The sequence below is a fragment of the Anopheles funestus genome, chromosome 2RL (assembly GCF_943734845.2).
Source record: "Anopheles funestus chromosome 2RL, idAnoFuneDA-416_04, whole genome shotgun sequence".
In the NCBI taxonomy this organism is placed as follows: Eukaryota; Metazoa; Arthropoda; class Insecta; order Diptera; family Culicidae; genus Anopheles; species Anopheles funestus.
The window spans coordinates 88,485,542-88,503,818 of NC_064598.1; the positions used below are offsets into that span (position 1 = coordinate 88,485,542).

General features: G+C 42.9%; 2 protein-coding genes across 3 annotated transcripts; one reads left to right on the forward strand and one right to left on the reverse strand.

Moving 5' to 3' along the window:
• Positions 1–2,747: 2,747 nt before the first annotated feature.
• On the forward strand, positions 2,748–15,071 carry LOC125762895 (ras-related protein Rap-1b). Its single transcript, XM_049425514.1, has 5 exons — positions 2,748–4,730; positions 10,956–11,092; positions 11,211–11,369; positions 12,973–13,315; positions 14,358–15,071. The coding sequence occupies exons 1-5, from the start codon at positions 4,625–4,627 to the stop codon at positions 14,594–14,596; spliced, it is 984 nt and encodes a 327-aa protein (XP_049281471.1). The 5' UTR covers positions 2,748–4,624; the 3' UTR covers positions 14,597–15,071.
• LOC125762884 (armadillo repeat-containing protein gudu) lies at positions 15,016–17,933 on the reverse strand. 2 transcript variants are annotated; one of them, XM_049425478.1, is made up of 6 exons: positions 17,777–17,933; positions 16,946–17,712; positions 16,532–16,880; positions 15,910–16,416; positions 15,440–15,835; positions 15,016–15,364 (listed from the first exon to the last, which is right to left on the reverse strand). In XM_049425478.1, exons 2-6 carry the CDS (start codon positions 17,656–17,658, stop codon positions 15,230–15,232), a joined length of 2,100 nt encoding a protein of 699 aa, XP_049281435.1. In that variant the 5' UTR covers positions 17,659–17,712; positions 17,777–17,933; the 3' UTR covers positions 15,016–15,229. The 2 variants fall into 2 exon arrangements, with proteins under 2 accessions (XP_049281435.1, XP_049281434.1); XM_049425477.1 differs by having other exon boundaries at positions 16,946–17,933.
• Between the last annotated feature and the right edge of the window lie 344 nt (positions 17,934–18,277).

Here is an 18,277-nt window from a genome sequence, read left to right on the forward strand (position 1 = left end):
GACATTTCCGTCCAAGACCACGCTGTTCCGTCGATTATGGAGATGTGCGGCTAAAAAACTTGACACCTGTTGTACCTTGCTGCAAATTGAGTGAGAATAATTTACATAAATTGCTCACAGAAGTCAACACACATGCAGTTCCCTTTACCCGGCGGGTGACTACGACGACACTAAAGGTTGTGACCCATTCTGCCCTAAACACTAACTCACCCAGACAGCTGCCACAATCGGGCGTTGAATCAAACACAAAAGCCAACGCTATCGTCTGCGATCCAGGAAAAGATCAAGGACGAGACAACTCTACCGGAAAAGCCCGGATAAACGGGAGGGGAATATTACCGGCTATTGGACGCGATAACTAATCCGACAGCATTCACCATCGTCAGTAGCGCGTTGCGCGACGCGTTTGTGTGCAAATATTTCTATCTGTTACGCTTCATCACCACGAAACGAAGCACACAATAAATGGTGGCATCCTTGCATTCCGAAACCATGGATGCCCCCTGGAAGGCACGCAACCGATTAATTAGAAAGTTGATGGCTTTCCGATGGTTGTTTGCACGTCCGATTAGGTTGTGGTTATAAATATTTCTTTGTGTGGAATGTCACTGTAATGATTTTTTTTTGTCGGTCACGCGCTCATTTAACCGTTTCTTCTGCTGGCTGCCTAATTTATCACACTCATCGACACCCAGGCATCTTGGCACGTAATTATGGTATCCGGTACGATGGATATTCTTTCCCGAAGTTTTGAAAGAGTGTCCCGATGTAGTATCTAATGGTAAAATAATAAACAAAAAATGAGCCCCTAATGTCTTTAAAAACGATCGACAAAGTTGAGCTGGTAAATAACCCTCCCACCCTTCTGCAATTCTTCAACCAAGCATAAAGGATTTTGTTCGTTGGCACAAAAACAAACTCAAACACTTCCTTTGCAAAACAATTTGCCTCCGCTTAGAAGTTAGAGTATGATGCGAATAATTTCCACAAACACGATTACCGCCACCATAATGTTTTGCTATTGCGCCGTAAAATAAACCGTTCCACACAGGTAAAAAACCATTCGTCAGCAAAATCATCCACAGCCGGGGCAACAGGTTCGGCGTGGCGGGTGTTATTGTGTGCACAGAATAATTGGCACACTGTAACTACAATTCATCCTGTTTGGCGTACATGTTTACACACGGGGACAATTTTTCCCGCCCTGCGACCACCAGCACAAATCGTCCGGTGAGATGGAAAACACCGTACGCCAGGTGGGGTTGGTGCACCCCACCAACGTCACCTCCACAGTTACGTCGAAGCTGATCAATCCGGTGAAGCGTATAATGGAGGGATGGCTTAGAAGGGTCCCATCATAACGCCCCGTGAAACGGTGGTGTGGTGGAGTTTGAGAAAACGATGAAGAATCAATGCTCACCTTTGTGCGAGGTTGAACTTTCTTCGCGACCGGAGAAAATCCGGATCAAAACAGAGCACAAGAAAACTGCCTACAGTAGGTACGCAGCGTATAGCATGTGGGAAGACGCGTCTACGGGAGCTTGAATGGAAATGAGAGCGAGAGTGAGCATGAACTTCCGCTGTGAGAGACGATCCAAAGGCAACGGTGAACTATGGAGACGCCTGGTGTTTTTTGTCGGGTGTAATATAAATTAAACATGCATTAAATGCAATGCAATAATTTTTTTTTTGAATTGTAAAAAAGAACGGTAAAAGTTATTTAAATCGAAAAAACACATTTCTGTGTGTTAACAAAATATAAAAAATTACAAAAATGATGCATTTTCTATCTACTCCGCCTTGCATTAGATTTATAATTTATTTATAATTATAATTAAATTTATTATTTAAAAATATATAATTACATTAATAAATTTATAATTAAATTTATAATTTTAGCCAAAACTGTAAAATATGTGGAAATTTATGTTGGTTAAATAGAGCCAATTAGCTTAACGCATGGCCATCTTATCGAAGAAGTAGCTGCCTTGTCTTGAGTGTTGCGTCTTGACTTCTGTTGATTTGAACGGGCAGATGGTCGGAACCATTGTTTCACACGATGGACTTTATCGTCTCCATAAGGGTCTTTTTGATATTTGATAAAGGAAACTAGTTTCCAGGCCGTTCTGTCTGAATAAAAAAAATGAAACTAGTATACCTCTCTCTCTTCTCTCTTCTTGGCTTTTAACGACCTTACAGGTCACGACGGCCATTTCTGGCTTACTATACTTATTTTACCACGTAGTCGGATAGTCAGTCCTTGCTACGGGGAGACGGTCCGAATGGGATTTAAACCCGGTCCGGCCGTGTGGACTGGCGCAGTTTATCACATGCACCATCGGGCCGCCCCTAGTATACCTTGACTACTAACAGATTGGAAGACCGCCAGGTGGCAGGATAAGGACAAGGACGACTATCAACTCATTCATTAATGAGTTTAATAACTCAATTAACTAATGAGTTAAATCGCCTTAAAGAGTCATGACTCATGAGCAAAATGGCTCTTAATGGCTCATGGATAAAGAATGATATTTGAAGGAGTTTCCTACATCCAAATTAGACATGAAATTAATTTTATCATAAGTTGAAACTTGAGCGAAAGGAAGAAAAGAAATCCTTTTCTTTTTAATTTAGATATTCGCTTGAGGTTATCAACATTCATATTTTTATTTTAAAATGCACGAGATCAAGTCGAACAAAGTTTATGCAATTCAATTCTAAATAAAATACTATACTAAAAAAATATATATTTACCCCATAGTGCGTACTAACCATTCCACGAGAGCAGATCACTACTCTCTCCGCTCCGGAGATCTCTCTTTCCGTCTGGTGTGTACTACACCGTACCATTATAAATACTACTGTCAGCGGATGCAAACATCATCAGATCGCAAACGCGATTCAAACGTAACAGCATCAGCTCGCAGCACACATCTGGCATCTGTTTTTCCCTTTAGTTTTTTGGCGCAATTCACAGCACCGCACCGTAGTTGTGTTCGGTCACGTTAGAGTATTTGAAAAGCAGTTACAAAAAATTATACCTCCAGAATTCCGGATGGTAGTTTTGTGTTTGTGAGATTTTATTTCTATTTTTTTCCTTCACGTTGTGTAAACTGGTTTGAAGTTTTATAAACTTTTATAAAAATTGCAGACAGTGGGATTATTAGAGGAAAAAGGAAAACACGCTTTTGGTGGATTTGTGTTGTGTGTTACTTTAAGTAGCAATCATTAACTACGGACCAGTGCGAGGACGTTACGCATGACAAAAAACTTACGGTACGGTTACGGTAGTGGCTGTCTACAACTATATCTACAACTATCTGCCAAAACAGAGTGACGTTAATTAACCTTTAACAAGTGTCAAGTGTTGTGCCTCGTGTCGTGTTCTACCTGTTCTACGTGTTCCATGTGTAACTGTGTTGCGGTGCGTCTTGTACATCGACGTACATCATCATCGGGTGTCTTCCGTAGGGCCAAGGTTGCTGTGGAAGGCATACCGCTGTTGACTCTGTGTCTCATCATGTGGCTGTGGATATCGGCGGTCCAGTGCATCTTGTTGGCCACCGTCGATCGCAAGTAGGTTGAGTGTGTGTTTTTGATGGGCTGAAGGGTGGAAGTGATTGTACCTACGCACTGCATGAAGCTGTTGAAGATTCTGCACAATCCGTGATCTGTTTGCCGGATACGTTACCATTACCTACCTCCGTCCGTGCGCACTAGTGGACAACCGTTCGCAGACAACAATAATCGGACCGGGCGAAAGTAAATATAATCGTGTACGGAAAACAGTCTATGTACATTCAGTACCGAGGCGGGGTGGAGATGAAAATAAATAGCATCTGAACATATCGCGAAAACCGGGACGGGACCAGATGTCCTGGATGGTTGTGGAACAAAAGGACGCGATGGGAGTGAAAGAATAGCTGGAACGGAATTGTCTGCTACGACTCGGAAAAGCGAATGTGGGACAATATAAAACTCCTACTCGTACAGCAAACAGTAAACGTTTACATGCTTGATTGAACACACTTGATGGAAATTGTTTAGTGATAATTGAAATTTACCTCTACACGTATAGTAAAAATAGCTCCAGTGTATACCCATGCGTGTAGTCCTTCCCATTGATGATCAGTTCGCAGTAGTAGCAGCAGCAGCAGTAGACAAGAGTGCGAGCGGTGATGGAGACTCAATAGGTTGCTGTATTTACACAAAACACTCCCCGACGGGTACGAAACGTGATCTCAGGAAAATCGTTAATCACCGGCAAAGATGTAAAAAAAGTATTTTTTTTATTCCCCCCCAAAAAACGAGTGAAAATTGATTTTATCGCAACGGAAGTAGACCGCTCAGTGTTACGGTTTGTGGTCTTGCTTGTGTCGAACTTTCTTCAAACTGTGAAGAGCTTGTGGTGTCTGGTTGGGGGTATACTACTAAATATACTACATTTCCCCCATCATATTACGCTCACGCACAAGTAGTGCCGTCACATTGTGTGCGATTATGTGCGGTGTAGCCAATGTCGGATGACATCATTAGCTCGATTGCTATCGTGCAGCAATTAAGCGACATCGAATCGGACATCGTCGATTGTTTGTGCTCGTGAACGGGCGAACCAGCAAGCAGCATGAATACTACCTCACCGAAATCATCACTGGCCAAGCTGGGACTGCATCCGAAAGCGAAACCATTCCGTGTGATGGTACTTGGGCAGAGTGGCGTCGGGAAGACAGGTAAGTGTGCGGTTTCGTGGCGTGTATTGGGAACTTAATTTATGAAGGAAGGCCCATCCAACAGGGAATGGAATCCGCTTGATTTATGATCGGATCGATTAGATCGAACGAATTGATTCTCGTTTTGCACGATTAACTATAATTTATAGGGATAGTGAATATCCATCACGTAAACAGAGTACGTTTGCTGGAATGCTTTCTTTTCTTTTCGTGAGAAGTGCACTTTAGAAGTGAAGTATGGATTAGTTTTGCTCTAAAAATAATACATCTGACAGGGATGGTCACATTCGTTTTTTTTTCTAGTGCAACAAACTTGTTGAGCTAGATGTTCTGGGCGACAAGTAAAGCTTAGGAAATAAGTGAGTTCTTTGTTTGTTGTTGACTACAAATATTTGAATAATTTCGACGTAGTTATTTTCGGTGACCAAACAGATAAATATTGAAGTCTTTAAAGACTATTGTGGGGATTTGTCGTGCTTCTCCAGTTTTTTTTAATAAATGGGTTTTATAATTAGGCTGAAATGATTTTAATTTTTAAGACCATCTGGTGCAAGTCTCGTGACGTACTCCAATAATAGTAATAGCTTCAATACAACTTCAATAATTAGTTGATAGCGCTATTTGATCAAACAAGCTACATTATATTACATATAAAAGAGCATATTAAACTAGATCATGACGCATTATCCATTTGTTTCCATATGTCTCCATTATAGCCCATTAAAAAACTCCATTAATATTTTCCTCTGACGTGCCATATACATTAAAGTGCATGTCCCGCTTATGTACTCCCGTCGGAAGCCGTTGGACCAACGGGGGCGATACGCGCTTTTCTTTTTCCCTTTTCGCCGTGTGACATTTAATGTGAGTTTTCCACAACTCCACACTCCCCAGAGATCCCAGAAGAACTCTGGTGGACAGATGAAAGTGAAACCATCGCGTGGTGGAATCGAAAGTGAAACCGAAACTGATGGATGACATGCAGGGGCAGTAGTAAATATGCTTTGAAAAAATAAATTTCTCCCACCCAAGGATTTTCAACATTCGGCCCCACAATGCCACCGTGATGCTCTAGGAAAGGCTTAACTAAAGCTTAGAGGGTATTTGAAGAGATCGTTGACAAAACCATGTACTACGCAGAACCGGATGGTACAACGCATCAGATTACTACACACAAAAAGAAACGAAATGTCGGGTTTGAAAATGGGCAAAAGATTGATGATGGTGTGTGCGTGTAAAATATAATCCTTGTGGTTAAACTAGGGAGGCCTTCTTTACGCCGGAAATTAGGTCATCTTAAGACGGCATCCTATCTGTCGCAATCAGGCTTAGAGATGGCAGGAATTTAAAATGTTCCACAAAAGTCCTTTGTCCAATTAACGGACCCGGTGTATAGATCATGTTCGCTGAGGCTTGAAAGTACATCCGTATCTTCAGTTGGGGGGTTAAAAAAGGGAACAGCCAAACCTTCTAGGAACTCTATAATCGTACGCGTAAAGTTCATTCGCCTTTAGGCAAAATATTAAAGCTACCGATTTCCATCCCGAGTGCCATTTTCAGACACTACGTCAAAACGTGTCGGTGGCAAACAGCACTCGCGAACTAGCGATAAAGTGAAAATCTTTCCCACGAAATCAACCAACCCACTGTGCACGATGAAAGAACTCAATTAGGGGCGCTATAGGTGCACGCCACGGGTAGTTAAGGTTCGTCATGTCAAAGATTCGTACAATGGTAGGAAGACAGCGCAAAAGTGGATAGACGGCCGTATTTACTCTGACCCCACCCGGAGGCGGGAGGTGTTTGTGTTTGGACGAGGTTTTGTTGACTGGAAAGTGCGCAATACGCGCGTTGTCAAAGGACCGCAAAAGGACCGTTTGCTGTCGAGTTGTGGCCAGAAGCGCGTTGTGGGGCGTGCGGGGCTCAAGAAAAAGGGGTATTGGGGTGCGAAAATCAAATATGTTTTGTCAACAGTAGCGTATAGTGTGGTGCACAATGCTGATATTGCATAGCGTGCCAGTTCTTGGAAAATGAAAGAGCACATGTAGCATACTGAAAACATCTATTGAGATTCGATTTTCTCATCAATCGTTTCAGCGACGAAAAACAATTCCACAAAACAAGGAATTGTTTGTTAGGATTTTGTTAGGAAACAAAAGGAACTGTACTGAATTCTTAGAACAAATGTGTATGAAAAGATCAAACGTTCAATGCTGATACGAATCCTTTGATAAATACTTTTTTAACACTAGTACTATTAGGCGTATTTCACTGTTGATTTTTTTATAAACAATTCCCAATAGCTGGATTTTATTTTTTTTTTTTTGGTTATTTGGAGTTTGTAATACAGAAAAGATTTGTAAAAGTTATGCATCAACTGTGTTATACTGTGAGAAAAATATTTCCAAAGCAAGAGCATATCGATTAAGGTCTTTTATTTGTGCATCTCACTCACGTTATGAGGGCCACGCGTAGTAAGCACTCATAGTAAGATAGTAACACTAACGGGCTTTCATTCTTTACAAATAAACACAAAACAGAACACAATTTTCCATTTACCCCGCCTATAAGTAACGATCATACAGCTGACGTAAAGCAGATGCAAATTATTGCCCCCCCAAGTGCATTCATTCGCAAGATGCACGTGATACAAATTACCGGTGCAAGGGGTGATTTTGGCTCTTCCGGCACCACATCAACGGTTGACCTAGTTTTTGCATGCTTTTAGGCGCAACTAAGTATGCTGTGTCTAACTGACAGGGACGCTCAGTATACCTGTCACTCTAGCAGCTCTACGCGTGCGGGGATCAATTTCTGGCTTGTGGCAGGAAATCCGCGCACAGTTAACACTGGTGACACATCATCGCCTGACGGCATCTTCCACCGCGGGAAGCTGTCACTGTACGCGATGCATCCGACGCATATCGGAAATCTCGATGACACTGATTGAGAAATTAGAGTCAGCCACTAATCATGCTGGAGGTCCTCGTTTGCCTCCTTCAAAACAGGGGCCGCGTGGGCTCGGGGGTCATCAATTGAAGCGCATCACTCCACACTCGTCGATACACCGAAACCGGTAGTTGGCGCTTGTCGCAAGTGTGTCGGTATTGGCGTTGGTTTGGTTTGAAATTTCATCCATCAATGTCAAGCTGGTAGGCTTACGGGTTTGTGCAAAGGTTTTTTTTCGTTTGCACGTTTATCGATGTTGTTGCTCTATTTTCAATCACATTTGCACACGTTGACAACTTGACAAGCGTCGTTCAATGTTTCTCAAGGGATTTTTGAAGCTTTTTTTTGTTTTGAACTCCAAAGATTGGTAATCTATTTTCTTTAATCCTACGTAACTAATCGAGGTCGGATTTTTTTCTTTTATTTGCTATATATACTTTGTATTAATACGAAAGATATCGCTACCCTTTTACAAAGCTAGCTGCTTTACTTATTCGATTATCTGTGACATGAGAGTCGTCTTAAAACACAGTGTGGTTGCACAGTTTGCAAAGAGTGTGGGAGACCTGCGAGAAACATTAGAAGCTAGAACAGTAGCGGCACTCGTTATGGCTTCCCACCATTCCACCGCTGCCAAAGGCGTGGGTTCTGGATCCAGTTTCCCGGTGGGTTCCTTTCGTCAGACACAACCCCGAACCGATTGCAGTGATTATGATAAATGAATCACTCCTGTCATCGTGGGAAGCGTTCTGCTATTTTCTAAAAATGGTAGCTGGCGAGATAACAGCACCTTGCGGGCTCCAGAACGGTGCAAGACAATTTATCAATCAATGGTGTTTTGCAAAATTGAAATCTGATTGAAAAGATTGGACGTTGTAAGATGAATATTTAAATTCCGGAACAGGAATAGATGAGGGGTAGACTTAGCAAAGGACGTAGTATTTTGCACATAAAATCAATATGCTTTGTATGGATTACTAATAAGTCGAACTTTACTACAAGAATATGCCAACATGATCGCCTTATTGTCAGTCTCATAAAATTGGAGTGTGTATAATTTTCGCTAGATATTTCCTCCTTGTATTTTCCCTTATCACGGGCATATTCGATTGAAATGAAATATTCTATTGACAGTTGAAAATGAGCTTATTCAGTTGTATTACAAACGACAGCATTGCACATACATATCACGCACTCGCTAGTCAACGTTTTTGCGTCATTTGATTTGTATTTTTTTTTACTTTAAACGTTTTTAATACGAGCCTTATAATATCTTATCCTAGAGCGTCATAACCACAAATTCGACAGTAATCGTTTTAAGACATTTAAACTGATTCTGAGTTCTTTGCGTGCTAGAAGAATAAATATTTAAAATCAAGAACTTCTTGATCAATTGATCATTTCAAACTGCTTACAACCGAGAAGCTAATTAAAAGCATTCAAGCAGCTAATTACAAATTATTCTACAGTGATGTTTTTGATTACCATCGGACATATCGTCTCCCGGAGGTTTCCGGCTTCCCGAAACCGAGACGTACGTCAACCATCCTCCGAGGATGAAAAACGTTTACTCCGAAAGATATGGTGCTCTTTAATTTCTATAACATTCTGTTCCTGTTCCACTGATACAGGATGGTACGGTATTTGTAGGCAAGCGACGTTGCAACGATTCCAAACTTTCCAGCCAATCGTTCTTGCCAGTTGGTGACGCCATTCCCAATCGTCATCTGCTTTCTAATTGGTTTGATGCTCGATAACGTGCGGGTGGAACTTGATTATTGGGAAAATGAGAACTTTATCTGTCTTTTTTTTACGTCGTGAATTTGTCTTCCTCCATTGAATTATTAGACAACTTTTCTCAATTAATTTCCCGTTGCTCAATGGCGCAGAAGGATGTGGAGTGATAATTACTACGTGAAATATTTCGTTCATGTTTCAACAATGAATGAATGTTCGTTTGTGTCAGCAAACATATTCTTCGTTTTCAATATGGTGTTTTATTATTTTGAAAAAAAAAATCTTATTGTTATTGTCGCAATTTTGCAAGCAATGAGTAAAGCCAGTAATGCGTACATAACAATTCGTGCTTCTATTTAATCGCCCAAAGCTACCGTTACCATTGGCAATCAAGATGTGGATCGGTGTTATAATCATTTTCACCTCGCACGATCAACACGTGCAGCATTGATTTATCTAAGCTTTTTCATTGTTCTCTTTTGGATTGCATTAATTGTAAACATACAAAATCAAATGCAAACAAAAAGAGAGAGAGAGAGAATGAGAGAAAAAAGGAAAATGTGACGGTGTAGAATTCGATTACAAAAATAAATTGAACTCCAGGTGGGCCTCCCGGAAGCCACCGGTGCAGATTGATTTTACTTCCTTCGCATCTCGTTTGGTTCGCCCTTCGTTGGCGGTCTTTGGCTGCACGTCCCGGGATACTTTCATGTATTGTTATCGTTTACCATCCATTGTGAAATTATTCTGTGTTCCGAGGAGCATGTTTTTATGTTGTATCTTCTCACCCAAGGAATTATCTTCGTTAGCGTTACAGAATGCTTTACAATGTAAATTTTATAAGATGTCCTTCTTGTTTTTGTGATAGGAAAATTATAAACTGTTTACAAGCAAACAAACATTCTCACAAAGAAAAACCGGTCTTTTTAATGCGTAAAATACACTCATTAACTTTACCCCAGCGTGTCATTATTCGCATTCCAAGAATTGAGCTTTCGACTGGAAATCGAGCATGTTAAAGAGTGGGAAACAATTTATTTTTCACTGAATAGATTAGCTTTCAGAATGATATTTCCAGCATAAAACTTTGACTAAGAGATTACCTTGAAAACCAGATAAAAATTGCCAATTAAAACAAATGCTAATTCAAGTAAATGCTAATTTCCATGATTTTACCAAGGATTTCGGTGGGAGCAACAATTTTGAGTACAAAAAGCACCGTTTCTCCCACCTAAAGCTCGTGTATGTGGCAGAACAGAATAGTATAAATTATTTATTTCTTAGGAATTTTATCAAAAAACAGCATCCCACTGCCGCTCCTTTTTATTCATACCCGGATCTGAAGGACTTGAAGGGATGCAAACAAAAGGAATGTATAGACTGACTTTTACTTCTGGAAAGGTTAAAACAATTGAAATTCCTAGCGTATTTTGCATGCTCCATAAATACTTTTACCTCTGCCAAAAAAACTACAAAAAATGAAGCTTTTCCATTGACTAAATTTCCCCTTTTTCTCATATTCCCCATACTTTATTGCAGCGATGGTGGTTCGGTTCATAACGAAACGTTTCATCGGCGAATACGATCCGAACCTGGAAAAGGTGTACACCTTCAACACACTGATCGACAACGAGTTCGTCCTGTTCGAAATACTAGACGCAGCTGGCCAGCCAAACGTAAACACTTGCTTTATTTTTTTTTCTCTAGCCTTTGAGTGTAAAATATTGCGTTACGTTACAATGTCCACTTTGCCATTCCTTTTTTTCTACCACTTTGTACCAAATCCAAAAATAGGAAGCCGATTGCTTAACGCTGGAGGCGAACATACGATGGGCGGAGGCATTTATCCTGATGTACTCGGTAGCGGACAAGTGCAGCTTTGACGAGTGCAATCGACTGAAATTTCTTATCAACTACAACAAACGGCGTCGTCGGCTCGGTTCGTACAACAAGGTAAGACCGTCAAGCTTGATCAGCGTTTGAAGTTTTGCACGGGACACTTTTCGGACAAATTTTCAGGTTCAATTAAAAGCAGTACCTTTCATCTATGAGAATTTCTTTTTTTTTCACATTTTTGTTAACTTCAATCCATTCCATGCTGTATTTTACCTTTTTGAGCATATTTTTTTTCTTTGCGTAACCATTTCATAAACGTTCATAATAACCATTTGAGGGTGGACGATTGACTTTACTTTCGTTTTTGTCTTCTTGGAAATTCCATTCCTGAGCGTTTCATGCACCACAGTAATGTTAGGTCCATTTTTTTTTTTTGGTCCATACGCCTTTGTAACCTTATGAAATGTTTGGTTTATTTGATTTTGATTGGCAATTTTACTTCTCCGTTTAGGAGTGGAAATATCAACCCGGGAAGGGCACGATAAGCTAAAAACAGAAGCACACGAAAGCTCGTAATCAAAGGTTAAAAGTGAAAATAGCAGTTCAAGATTTGGAAGGATATCAATTCAAAGAAGAAAAAAAATGGAAGTATAATGTTGGACATTCTCTTTTTTAAATGTCCAGTACCGATAGTAACAACGGGGATGAATATTTCTTCAGGCGAGGTTTGCTATCACTTCGAACGAATACAACGAATACAAATAATACTTCCATTTTGTTCGTTGAATTTACAATCACTGCTTTTATGCTTCCACGAAACGGTCGATAGCATTCCGGCAGTCAATTAAACCGTATGGTGATGTGTTGTTGCCTTAGCGAACGAAATGCGCCTGATGTTGCCGTCAGTAGTCCTTCCGGCATAGAGAACAGGACACTGACACCGCTTGCTTTGTTATTGGTATTGTCAGAGTGCATTGCGATTGGAGTGAGCTGAACCGACGTGTGACTGTGATTTGTTATATGTGTAGCGATGCTGAGCTTTCGGTTGCTTTAGGTCCTTCACAGATGACCGTACGGGAAGGGCAAATGACATGGAGAGTTATTTGATTAACAGACTTAAAACCAATGCCGTTCTGTTTCTGTTCCCTGGAATACGGAGCTGTTGGAAGGTATTTTCCAATTACTTTTGAGAATGAAACATTGTTCCTGGAACAGGTTTTTGGTAAAGCGAACATATTCTAGATTCTGGAAGAATAATTGAATTGAATTAAGGAAACTGGATGTAATTGAACAGTAGAAAGTCCTGATATATTATTATTGTATAAAACGCTTTGCAGTCAGTTTTGATGGACGAAAAATAGGAGTTTCACAGAGTTTTAAGTAACTTTTCTATATCTCAGGCTATTGAGAGTAATGTTCGAGATCTCCTCGCATGGCGTTGCTCTTGTATGATCTGGTATTATAGGTCATGGTATGTGAGTAGCTTTTATATTTCTAATCGCTGCTTCGATCGTCGCGATCGTGGCTTGTTTCGTGTGGAGAAATTTAGTGGAGAACAATTCTGCAATCTAAAGCCTCTTGAAGACCGCATAGGCTCTCCTGTTCTACTCCTATTTCTACGTATCTACGGACTAGAAGGATTTACCAAGCTTTTATAACGTTTTCTGAGTCCTGAAATAAACTAATTCGGATCTTTGTAACTTTGTTCCCTTTCTTGCAGGACCCTCTGCTGGACGTTCCCGTCATACTGGTCGGCAACAAGATCGACCAGACGGGTGACCGTATGGTAAGCACCGAGGACGGACAACGACGGGCAAAGGAGATTTCCTGCGCTTGCTTCCACGAGGTTTCGGTGCGCGAAAGCATCGAGCAGGTGAACGGTGTGTTCCGGGACGCGTGCCGTTTCTGGCGTGTGCTATCACGCTACCCAAAACTGAAACGTTCCACCAGCGACGTACACGATCTACACTCCGAGGTCGAACTCATCCTCAGCCCGGACAGTGTGCATCCGTTCTGTAACTGTGATCTCAGCCACGAGAAGCGTCAATCCATCGTCATACTCGGTAGGTCGGTTTAGGGAGAGAAGGAAATTATCGTTTTTTTTGTTTTCTTGGTAAAGGTTATTTCCCCTTGGGGTTTAATTTTTTTCGACGAAATAATACTATGTTAACGTACGGTGTAACGCAAACACGGCCAAGACGTTCGCGTACGTTTACGAGCGTTGACTGCGGTTAGCGTATAATAAGCACGATTGCCTGCGGAAGATGGCGTGCACTTGAAGCTTTCGTGCGCCACGATGTGACCCACTTTTCGTGGATTAGAAATTATGCTCACCTCATCTGCAGCTTGCGTGAAGCTACGCTGGATGGATGGATGGAGCCGAGTGTGGAGGTCAGAGTTCTTGCGGCGGGAAATTTGGAAGATTGTTGATATTAATTTGTGGTAGGTTGTTCAAAAGCCACAAGATTTTTTTGGTTTTAACCGCCCGACTTTGAAAGCACCATTTGAATAGATGTTGATGTTGTAGCCACAAAACGCAAGCCCGGAGGATTGGATGATGCGTTTGACGGAAGAAGGTTGTTGGGAAGCTACTTAAAATTAGACAACCGTCAGTAAGCCGATGTGAGAATGCGGAAGAAATTATTCACATTGCTAAACGCAGCGGCTGTGGAACACGTTTCGGTTTGTTTTGTCTCCAAATTAGCGTCGTAATTCTCGGAAGAGCATCAAGATATGTTGGTCCTTATGGCCTTATGCTGGAATGTGAAGATTTATCCCTCAGCAATGTTTTATCGTTGCCTTTGTTTCCTTCCCGTCGGCTACAAAACAGACGCATTCAAATACCCTTACAGCCCACACGTAGGAGTATCCTCCCGTGTGTCGATATGATTCTTCTGCGAACGTAAGCCGATTTATTGTACGCTTCATAAGAAATCAATTTTGGTTCCATTTGCTTGTCGCTGTAAGCCTGTGATTCGAATTTGGGGTTCGATTGGCTTTTCAAGCGGTGTGACGCAATAACTCCTGCCGTGATTTGTGACTTTTGTCATTTGGTACGAAGAAATAAAAAAATCTAATGCCAGTGTGTGCTTTGTTTTCTTACAGGTCGTCATCCGTGGACGGAAGAGGAACCGGACGAAACGGACGAGTCCGAATCGAGCTGCTGTTCGTCACAGAAGTCTGACATCGATGAACCATTCCGAGGGCGTGCATCGACGGATGGGACGCTGCTGTCTAGGCCACGCCGCTGGAGATTCGCACCGCCCGGATCACTGATGCCACACGTGGGACGTGTCGAACGTCGCATGAGCATCTCGATGCGGGGTAGTAACGCGAGCTACTAAAAACGTGTCGGATAAAAAAAAGAAGAACCTATGGAAGGTGCGCTAGGTGTCTTCTAACTATAAACATACCAACACAGCGCAAAACATGCTTTACCGAACTGAGCTGAACGAAAAGGGGAGACACAGGCACGCACAGATACGGACATCAGGAGCGGTTCCCGGTGTTGAACAATATTGTGATTCCGTTTATTTTTGTATAACCATTATTGAAGCCATTTACACCACAACTGAACTGAATTGCCTTCGCGCAGCGTCACCAAAGACATATATATATTTAGGACACGGTGAACGCATTGCGTGAAGCTAAGAGAAGAAGATAGAAAGGTGTAGTAGTAATAATAGTAGCTAATGGACTTATTTTACAAAAACGCCAAAAAATCACTAAGCTCGAACGTTACAAAGAGACAAACTCAACGAACTGTATCGAATGTATCGAATGTTAATAAAAAAGGGTATCGTTATCGCAACACGGAAACAGTGACGTACGTTAAAGGCGTGTCGCGTGACATTGGACGGTGCCTAATCTATATGTAAAAAAAAACACAACCAAACCGGAATTAATGTTCTAATTGTACGCCTTTGACGTTTTGACATTTTGAGAAATTTTGAATCTAGAATATCAGATAGATTTTCCTATTCTCCACACAGTTCTAGTTCCTCTGCGCGTAGTGCTAGCTTTCGAATGTTCTGCAGACAACCGGCAGATGCCTCCTGTAGCTCACGATCCTTCGAACCGACCGTCTCCAACAGGAACGGAACGACTCCACTCTAGAGGGATAGGAATTACAACAATCATTTACTCAAATTGTCCTCTAAATAACGATGGTTACAGTTCTTACTCACCTGGTGCATTGTGATACAATTCTGTGAATCCTCCGACAATTTCTGAAGAGCCATAGCAGTAGTCCGGTGTACGCGTGGGTTGTTGCTCACCATATAGCCGACAATTGGTGTAACAGTCTTCAAACGTCCAAGTTCCTGCGTGTTGGTAGAGTACGGCGCACAGCTAGCAATGGCAGCAGCAAGATGTTCCCGCAACAAGTCGTCCGTGGTGTACACAAGATCAGCCAACATTCGTATAACCTTGTGATCGGAGAGTACAGATAGATTTTCGCGATCACGTGCGATCGTCGCTATTGCCGCACATACGGCGGAAAGGACGAAGTTGTCGCGAGATTTGAGCAATCCAACTACAAGTTCCAGCGCACCAACGAAGCTCCGCACTAGCTCACCAGAGTCCTGCAAATGGAAACCAGAGTAGCCAGGAAGAGTATACTCCGGAACCAAGCAACAGTTGCAAACATTCAGCTCACCTTCGCGTTCTCGATGCAGGGACAAAGTGCCCATGCGGCATACGCTTGTACTTTAGGGTTAGAGTTCTTCAACAGTGACCAAATCAATCGAATCGCATCAAGTTCCTCCATCAGTGTCATACTTTCCGGATCCGAGGCACACTCCTTCAGTGTACGGGCAATGTTCTCCAACAGTGGTGCATGCGTCATATTGAGCAGATTTACCAGCAGTGGAATACCTCCACACTGTCGGAGAATTTCCCGATTGTTCTGATACTTGACACACTCGGAAATCGCACCGACCACATTCGTTAGAACATCCTCATTCTCATCGTTCAGCAGCTGGACCAACACCTGGACCGCTTTCAGTTGGTCGAGCTTTTTCACGTTCGCCTCACTGGCGGCACACTTCCAGATCGCACCGGTAGCAGCGGCCAGTAGCTGCTTGTTGTCCCGCACCGTCTTATCTCGAGCGATCCCTACCAATGGTTCGAGTCCGCCCGACTCACGCACCATATCGCTCGCCGTCTTTGCTCCAGCAAAATAACATCCGACAACCGTGGAGTAGTGGAGTGAGAGAAACGAACGAACCATTTTGTTTGATCGCCAACTATAAACCCAACCCCGGTTCCATGTATCTTACCTTATCGCTGGCACATTTAAAAATGGCCGAGCTGCACTGACGCTTCAGGTCGAGGTTGTCGGACGTCAGATGGGAGACGATGTCGAAGATCATCCCTTCGGTCGTGATCGCCAGCTGGTAGTTGGCCTGTGAGGCGCACTGCTGTATGGTACCCATAGTCGGAACGACAACATCGATGTGGACGCTTTTCAGCAGCCGACCCATCAGTGGTACGATGCCACTTTTGCACATCAGTTCCTTGTTGTGGCGCGACTCAGACAGCGACCAGAGCGCACGTGCGCCGGCACGTGCCATATCAAGCATTTCGCGCTCGTCCTCCGACAGTTGGTCCCGTTGCGAGCGTAGACAACTGTAAAAGCGAATGGATGTTAGTAATGCGTTTTCGTTGGAAGAAAAATGCAGCTCAACACTTACTTCATGTTGACATCGAGCAGATCTACTAGCCGCGGTATGCCGTTACATTTGCGCACCAGCTTCCGGGCTAGGCGCACCTTCGCAACGTTCCCGATCGTCTCGGCCGCCATGATCTTGAGATCGCGCCCGGGTTCCGACAGTATCTGCACCAGCAGCGGAATACCTCCTAGGTCAACGATGGCACGACGAATATCCAGGTTGGACGAGATCTCGGACAGGACGGACAACGCTCCCAGTCTGCACTTCATGTCATTGCTTTCGAGCAGATTGACGAGCACCTCCAGCCCGCCGCAGTCCTGGATGGCACGCTGGTTCATCTGCGTCGTCAGGTCGTGATCCTTCAGACAGCATAGCGCCACAATGGTGGCCGTCTGGTTGCCGGCCTTCATGTACTTCACCAGCTTCTGGATGTGCCAGTACTCGGACGGCACGTCGTTCGACAGCTTCGGATCCTTCCATCGTTCCTCCTCGTCCGACGATGATACCTGCTCGGACGAGTCCGATTCGTAGCTTTCCTGGATCTTGTCCGGTGGTTTCTCCTTTGCCGCAACCGCACCCCCGGTCTGGGCTGTGGTTTGGCCACCATTTATTCCATTGCTGCCATTCGTACCATTCGTCGCGCCATTGCGGGCTTTCGCTTTGCCAACACGGATTGATTTCCCACCACCACCACCATTACGGCCGACATTACGACGCTGTGCGGTGACGTTCATGTTCTGTTGCTGTTGTCGGAGAAACTGCCCTTTTGTTCGTGTAATGCTGCAACACTGGAAATAAATCACCACACGCGGAAATTCGAATTACTAAGCCCCCGGGCTAGCGGTCACTTACGTCAGGATGTGCTGGAATTTGTACACCGAATGCCGTAAGATGGGCTCAAAAAGTAGTTTTTCAATGAAATGAGCAAATTTTTATTGATCAAACAAATCGCCGCCTGTTTCTCGACCTGAATATGGTGACGTTGCTAGGCAGTGAGACGGTGTACTACGATATCGCCGTTATGCTACAGACTGTTTGGGAATGGAAATGCCACCAGTTGCAGATTGGTTTGCTATTTGTTTGTCTTCCGGTGTCTGTTGTTTGGGTGGAAATTTAGTTCACAAGCGTGAGCTTTGGTTTGTAAACACGTGGTGGAATTTATTAGGACATGAACAATGCGCATGACACGCGGACCAAATGATGAATATGGAAATGAGAGCATAAGTGTATGGTAAGTTTTTTTTTGTATTCAACAGGTCGTTTGGTAATAAGGAATTTTTACAAAAAGTATACACTTAATAGGGGTAATTATTCAGCTACAATTATTCAGCGACCCCTAAAGTCTACTCTACA

Bases quoted from the DNA above. Each gene is read 5' to 3' on its own strand.
- LOC125762895 (XM_049425514.1), top strand. From the start codon at position 4,625: ATGAATACTACCTCACCGAAATCATCACTGGCCAAGCTGGGACTGCAT. The intron at 11,093-11,210 runs GTAAACACTTGC...ATCCAAAAATAG, and splicing joins ACGCAGCTGGCCAGCCAAAC to GAAGCCGATTGCTTAACGCT. The intron at 11,370-12,972 runs GTAAGACCGTCA...CCTTTCTTGCAG, and splicing joins GGCTCGGTTCGTACAACAAG to GACCCTCTGCTGGACGTTCC.
- LOC125762884 (XM_049425478.1), bottom strand. From the start codon at position 17,658: ATGAACGTCACCGCACAGCGTCGTAATGTCGGCCGTAATGGTGGTGGT. The intron at 16,417-16,531 runs GTAAGATACATG...GCTGGAGCAAAG, and splicing joins TTAAATGTGCCAGCGATAAG to ACGGCGAGCGATATGGTGCG. The intron at 15,365-15,439 runs GTGAGTAAGAAC...CTATCCCTCTAG, and splicing joins ATTGTATCACAATGCACCAG to AGTGGAGTCGTTCCGTTCCT.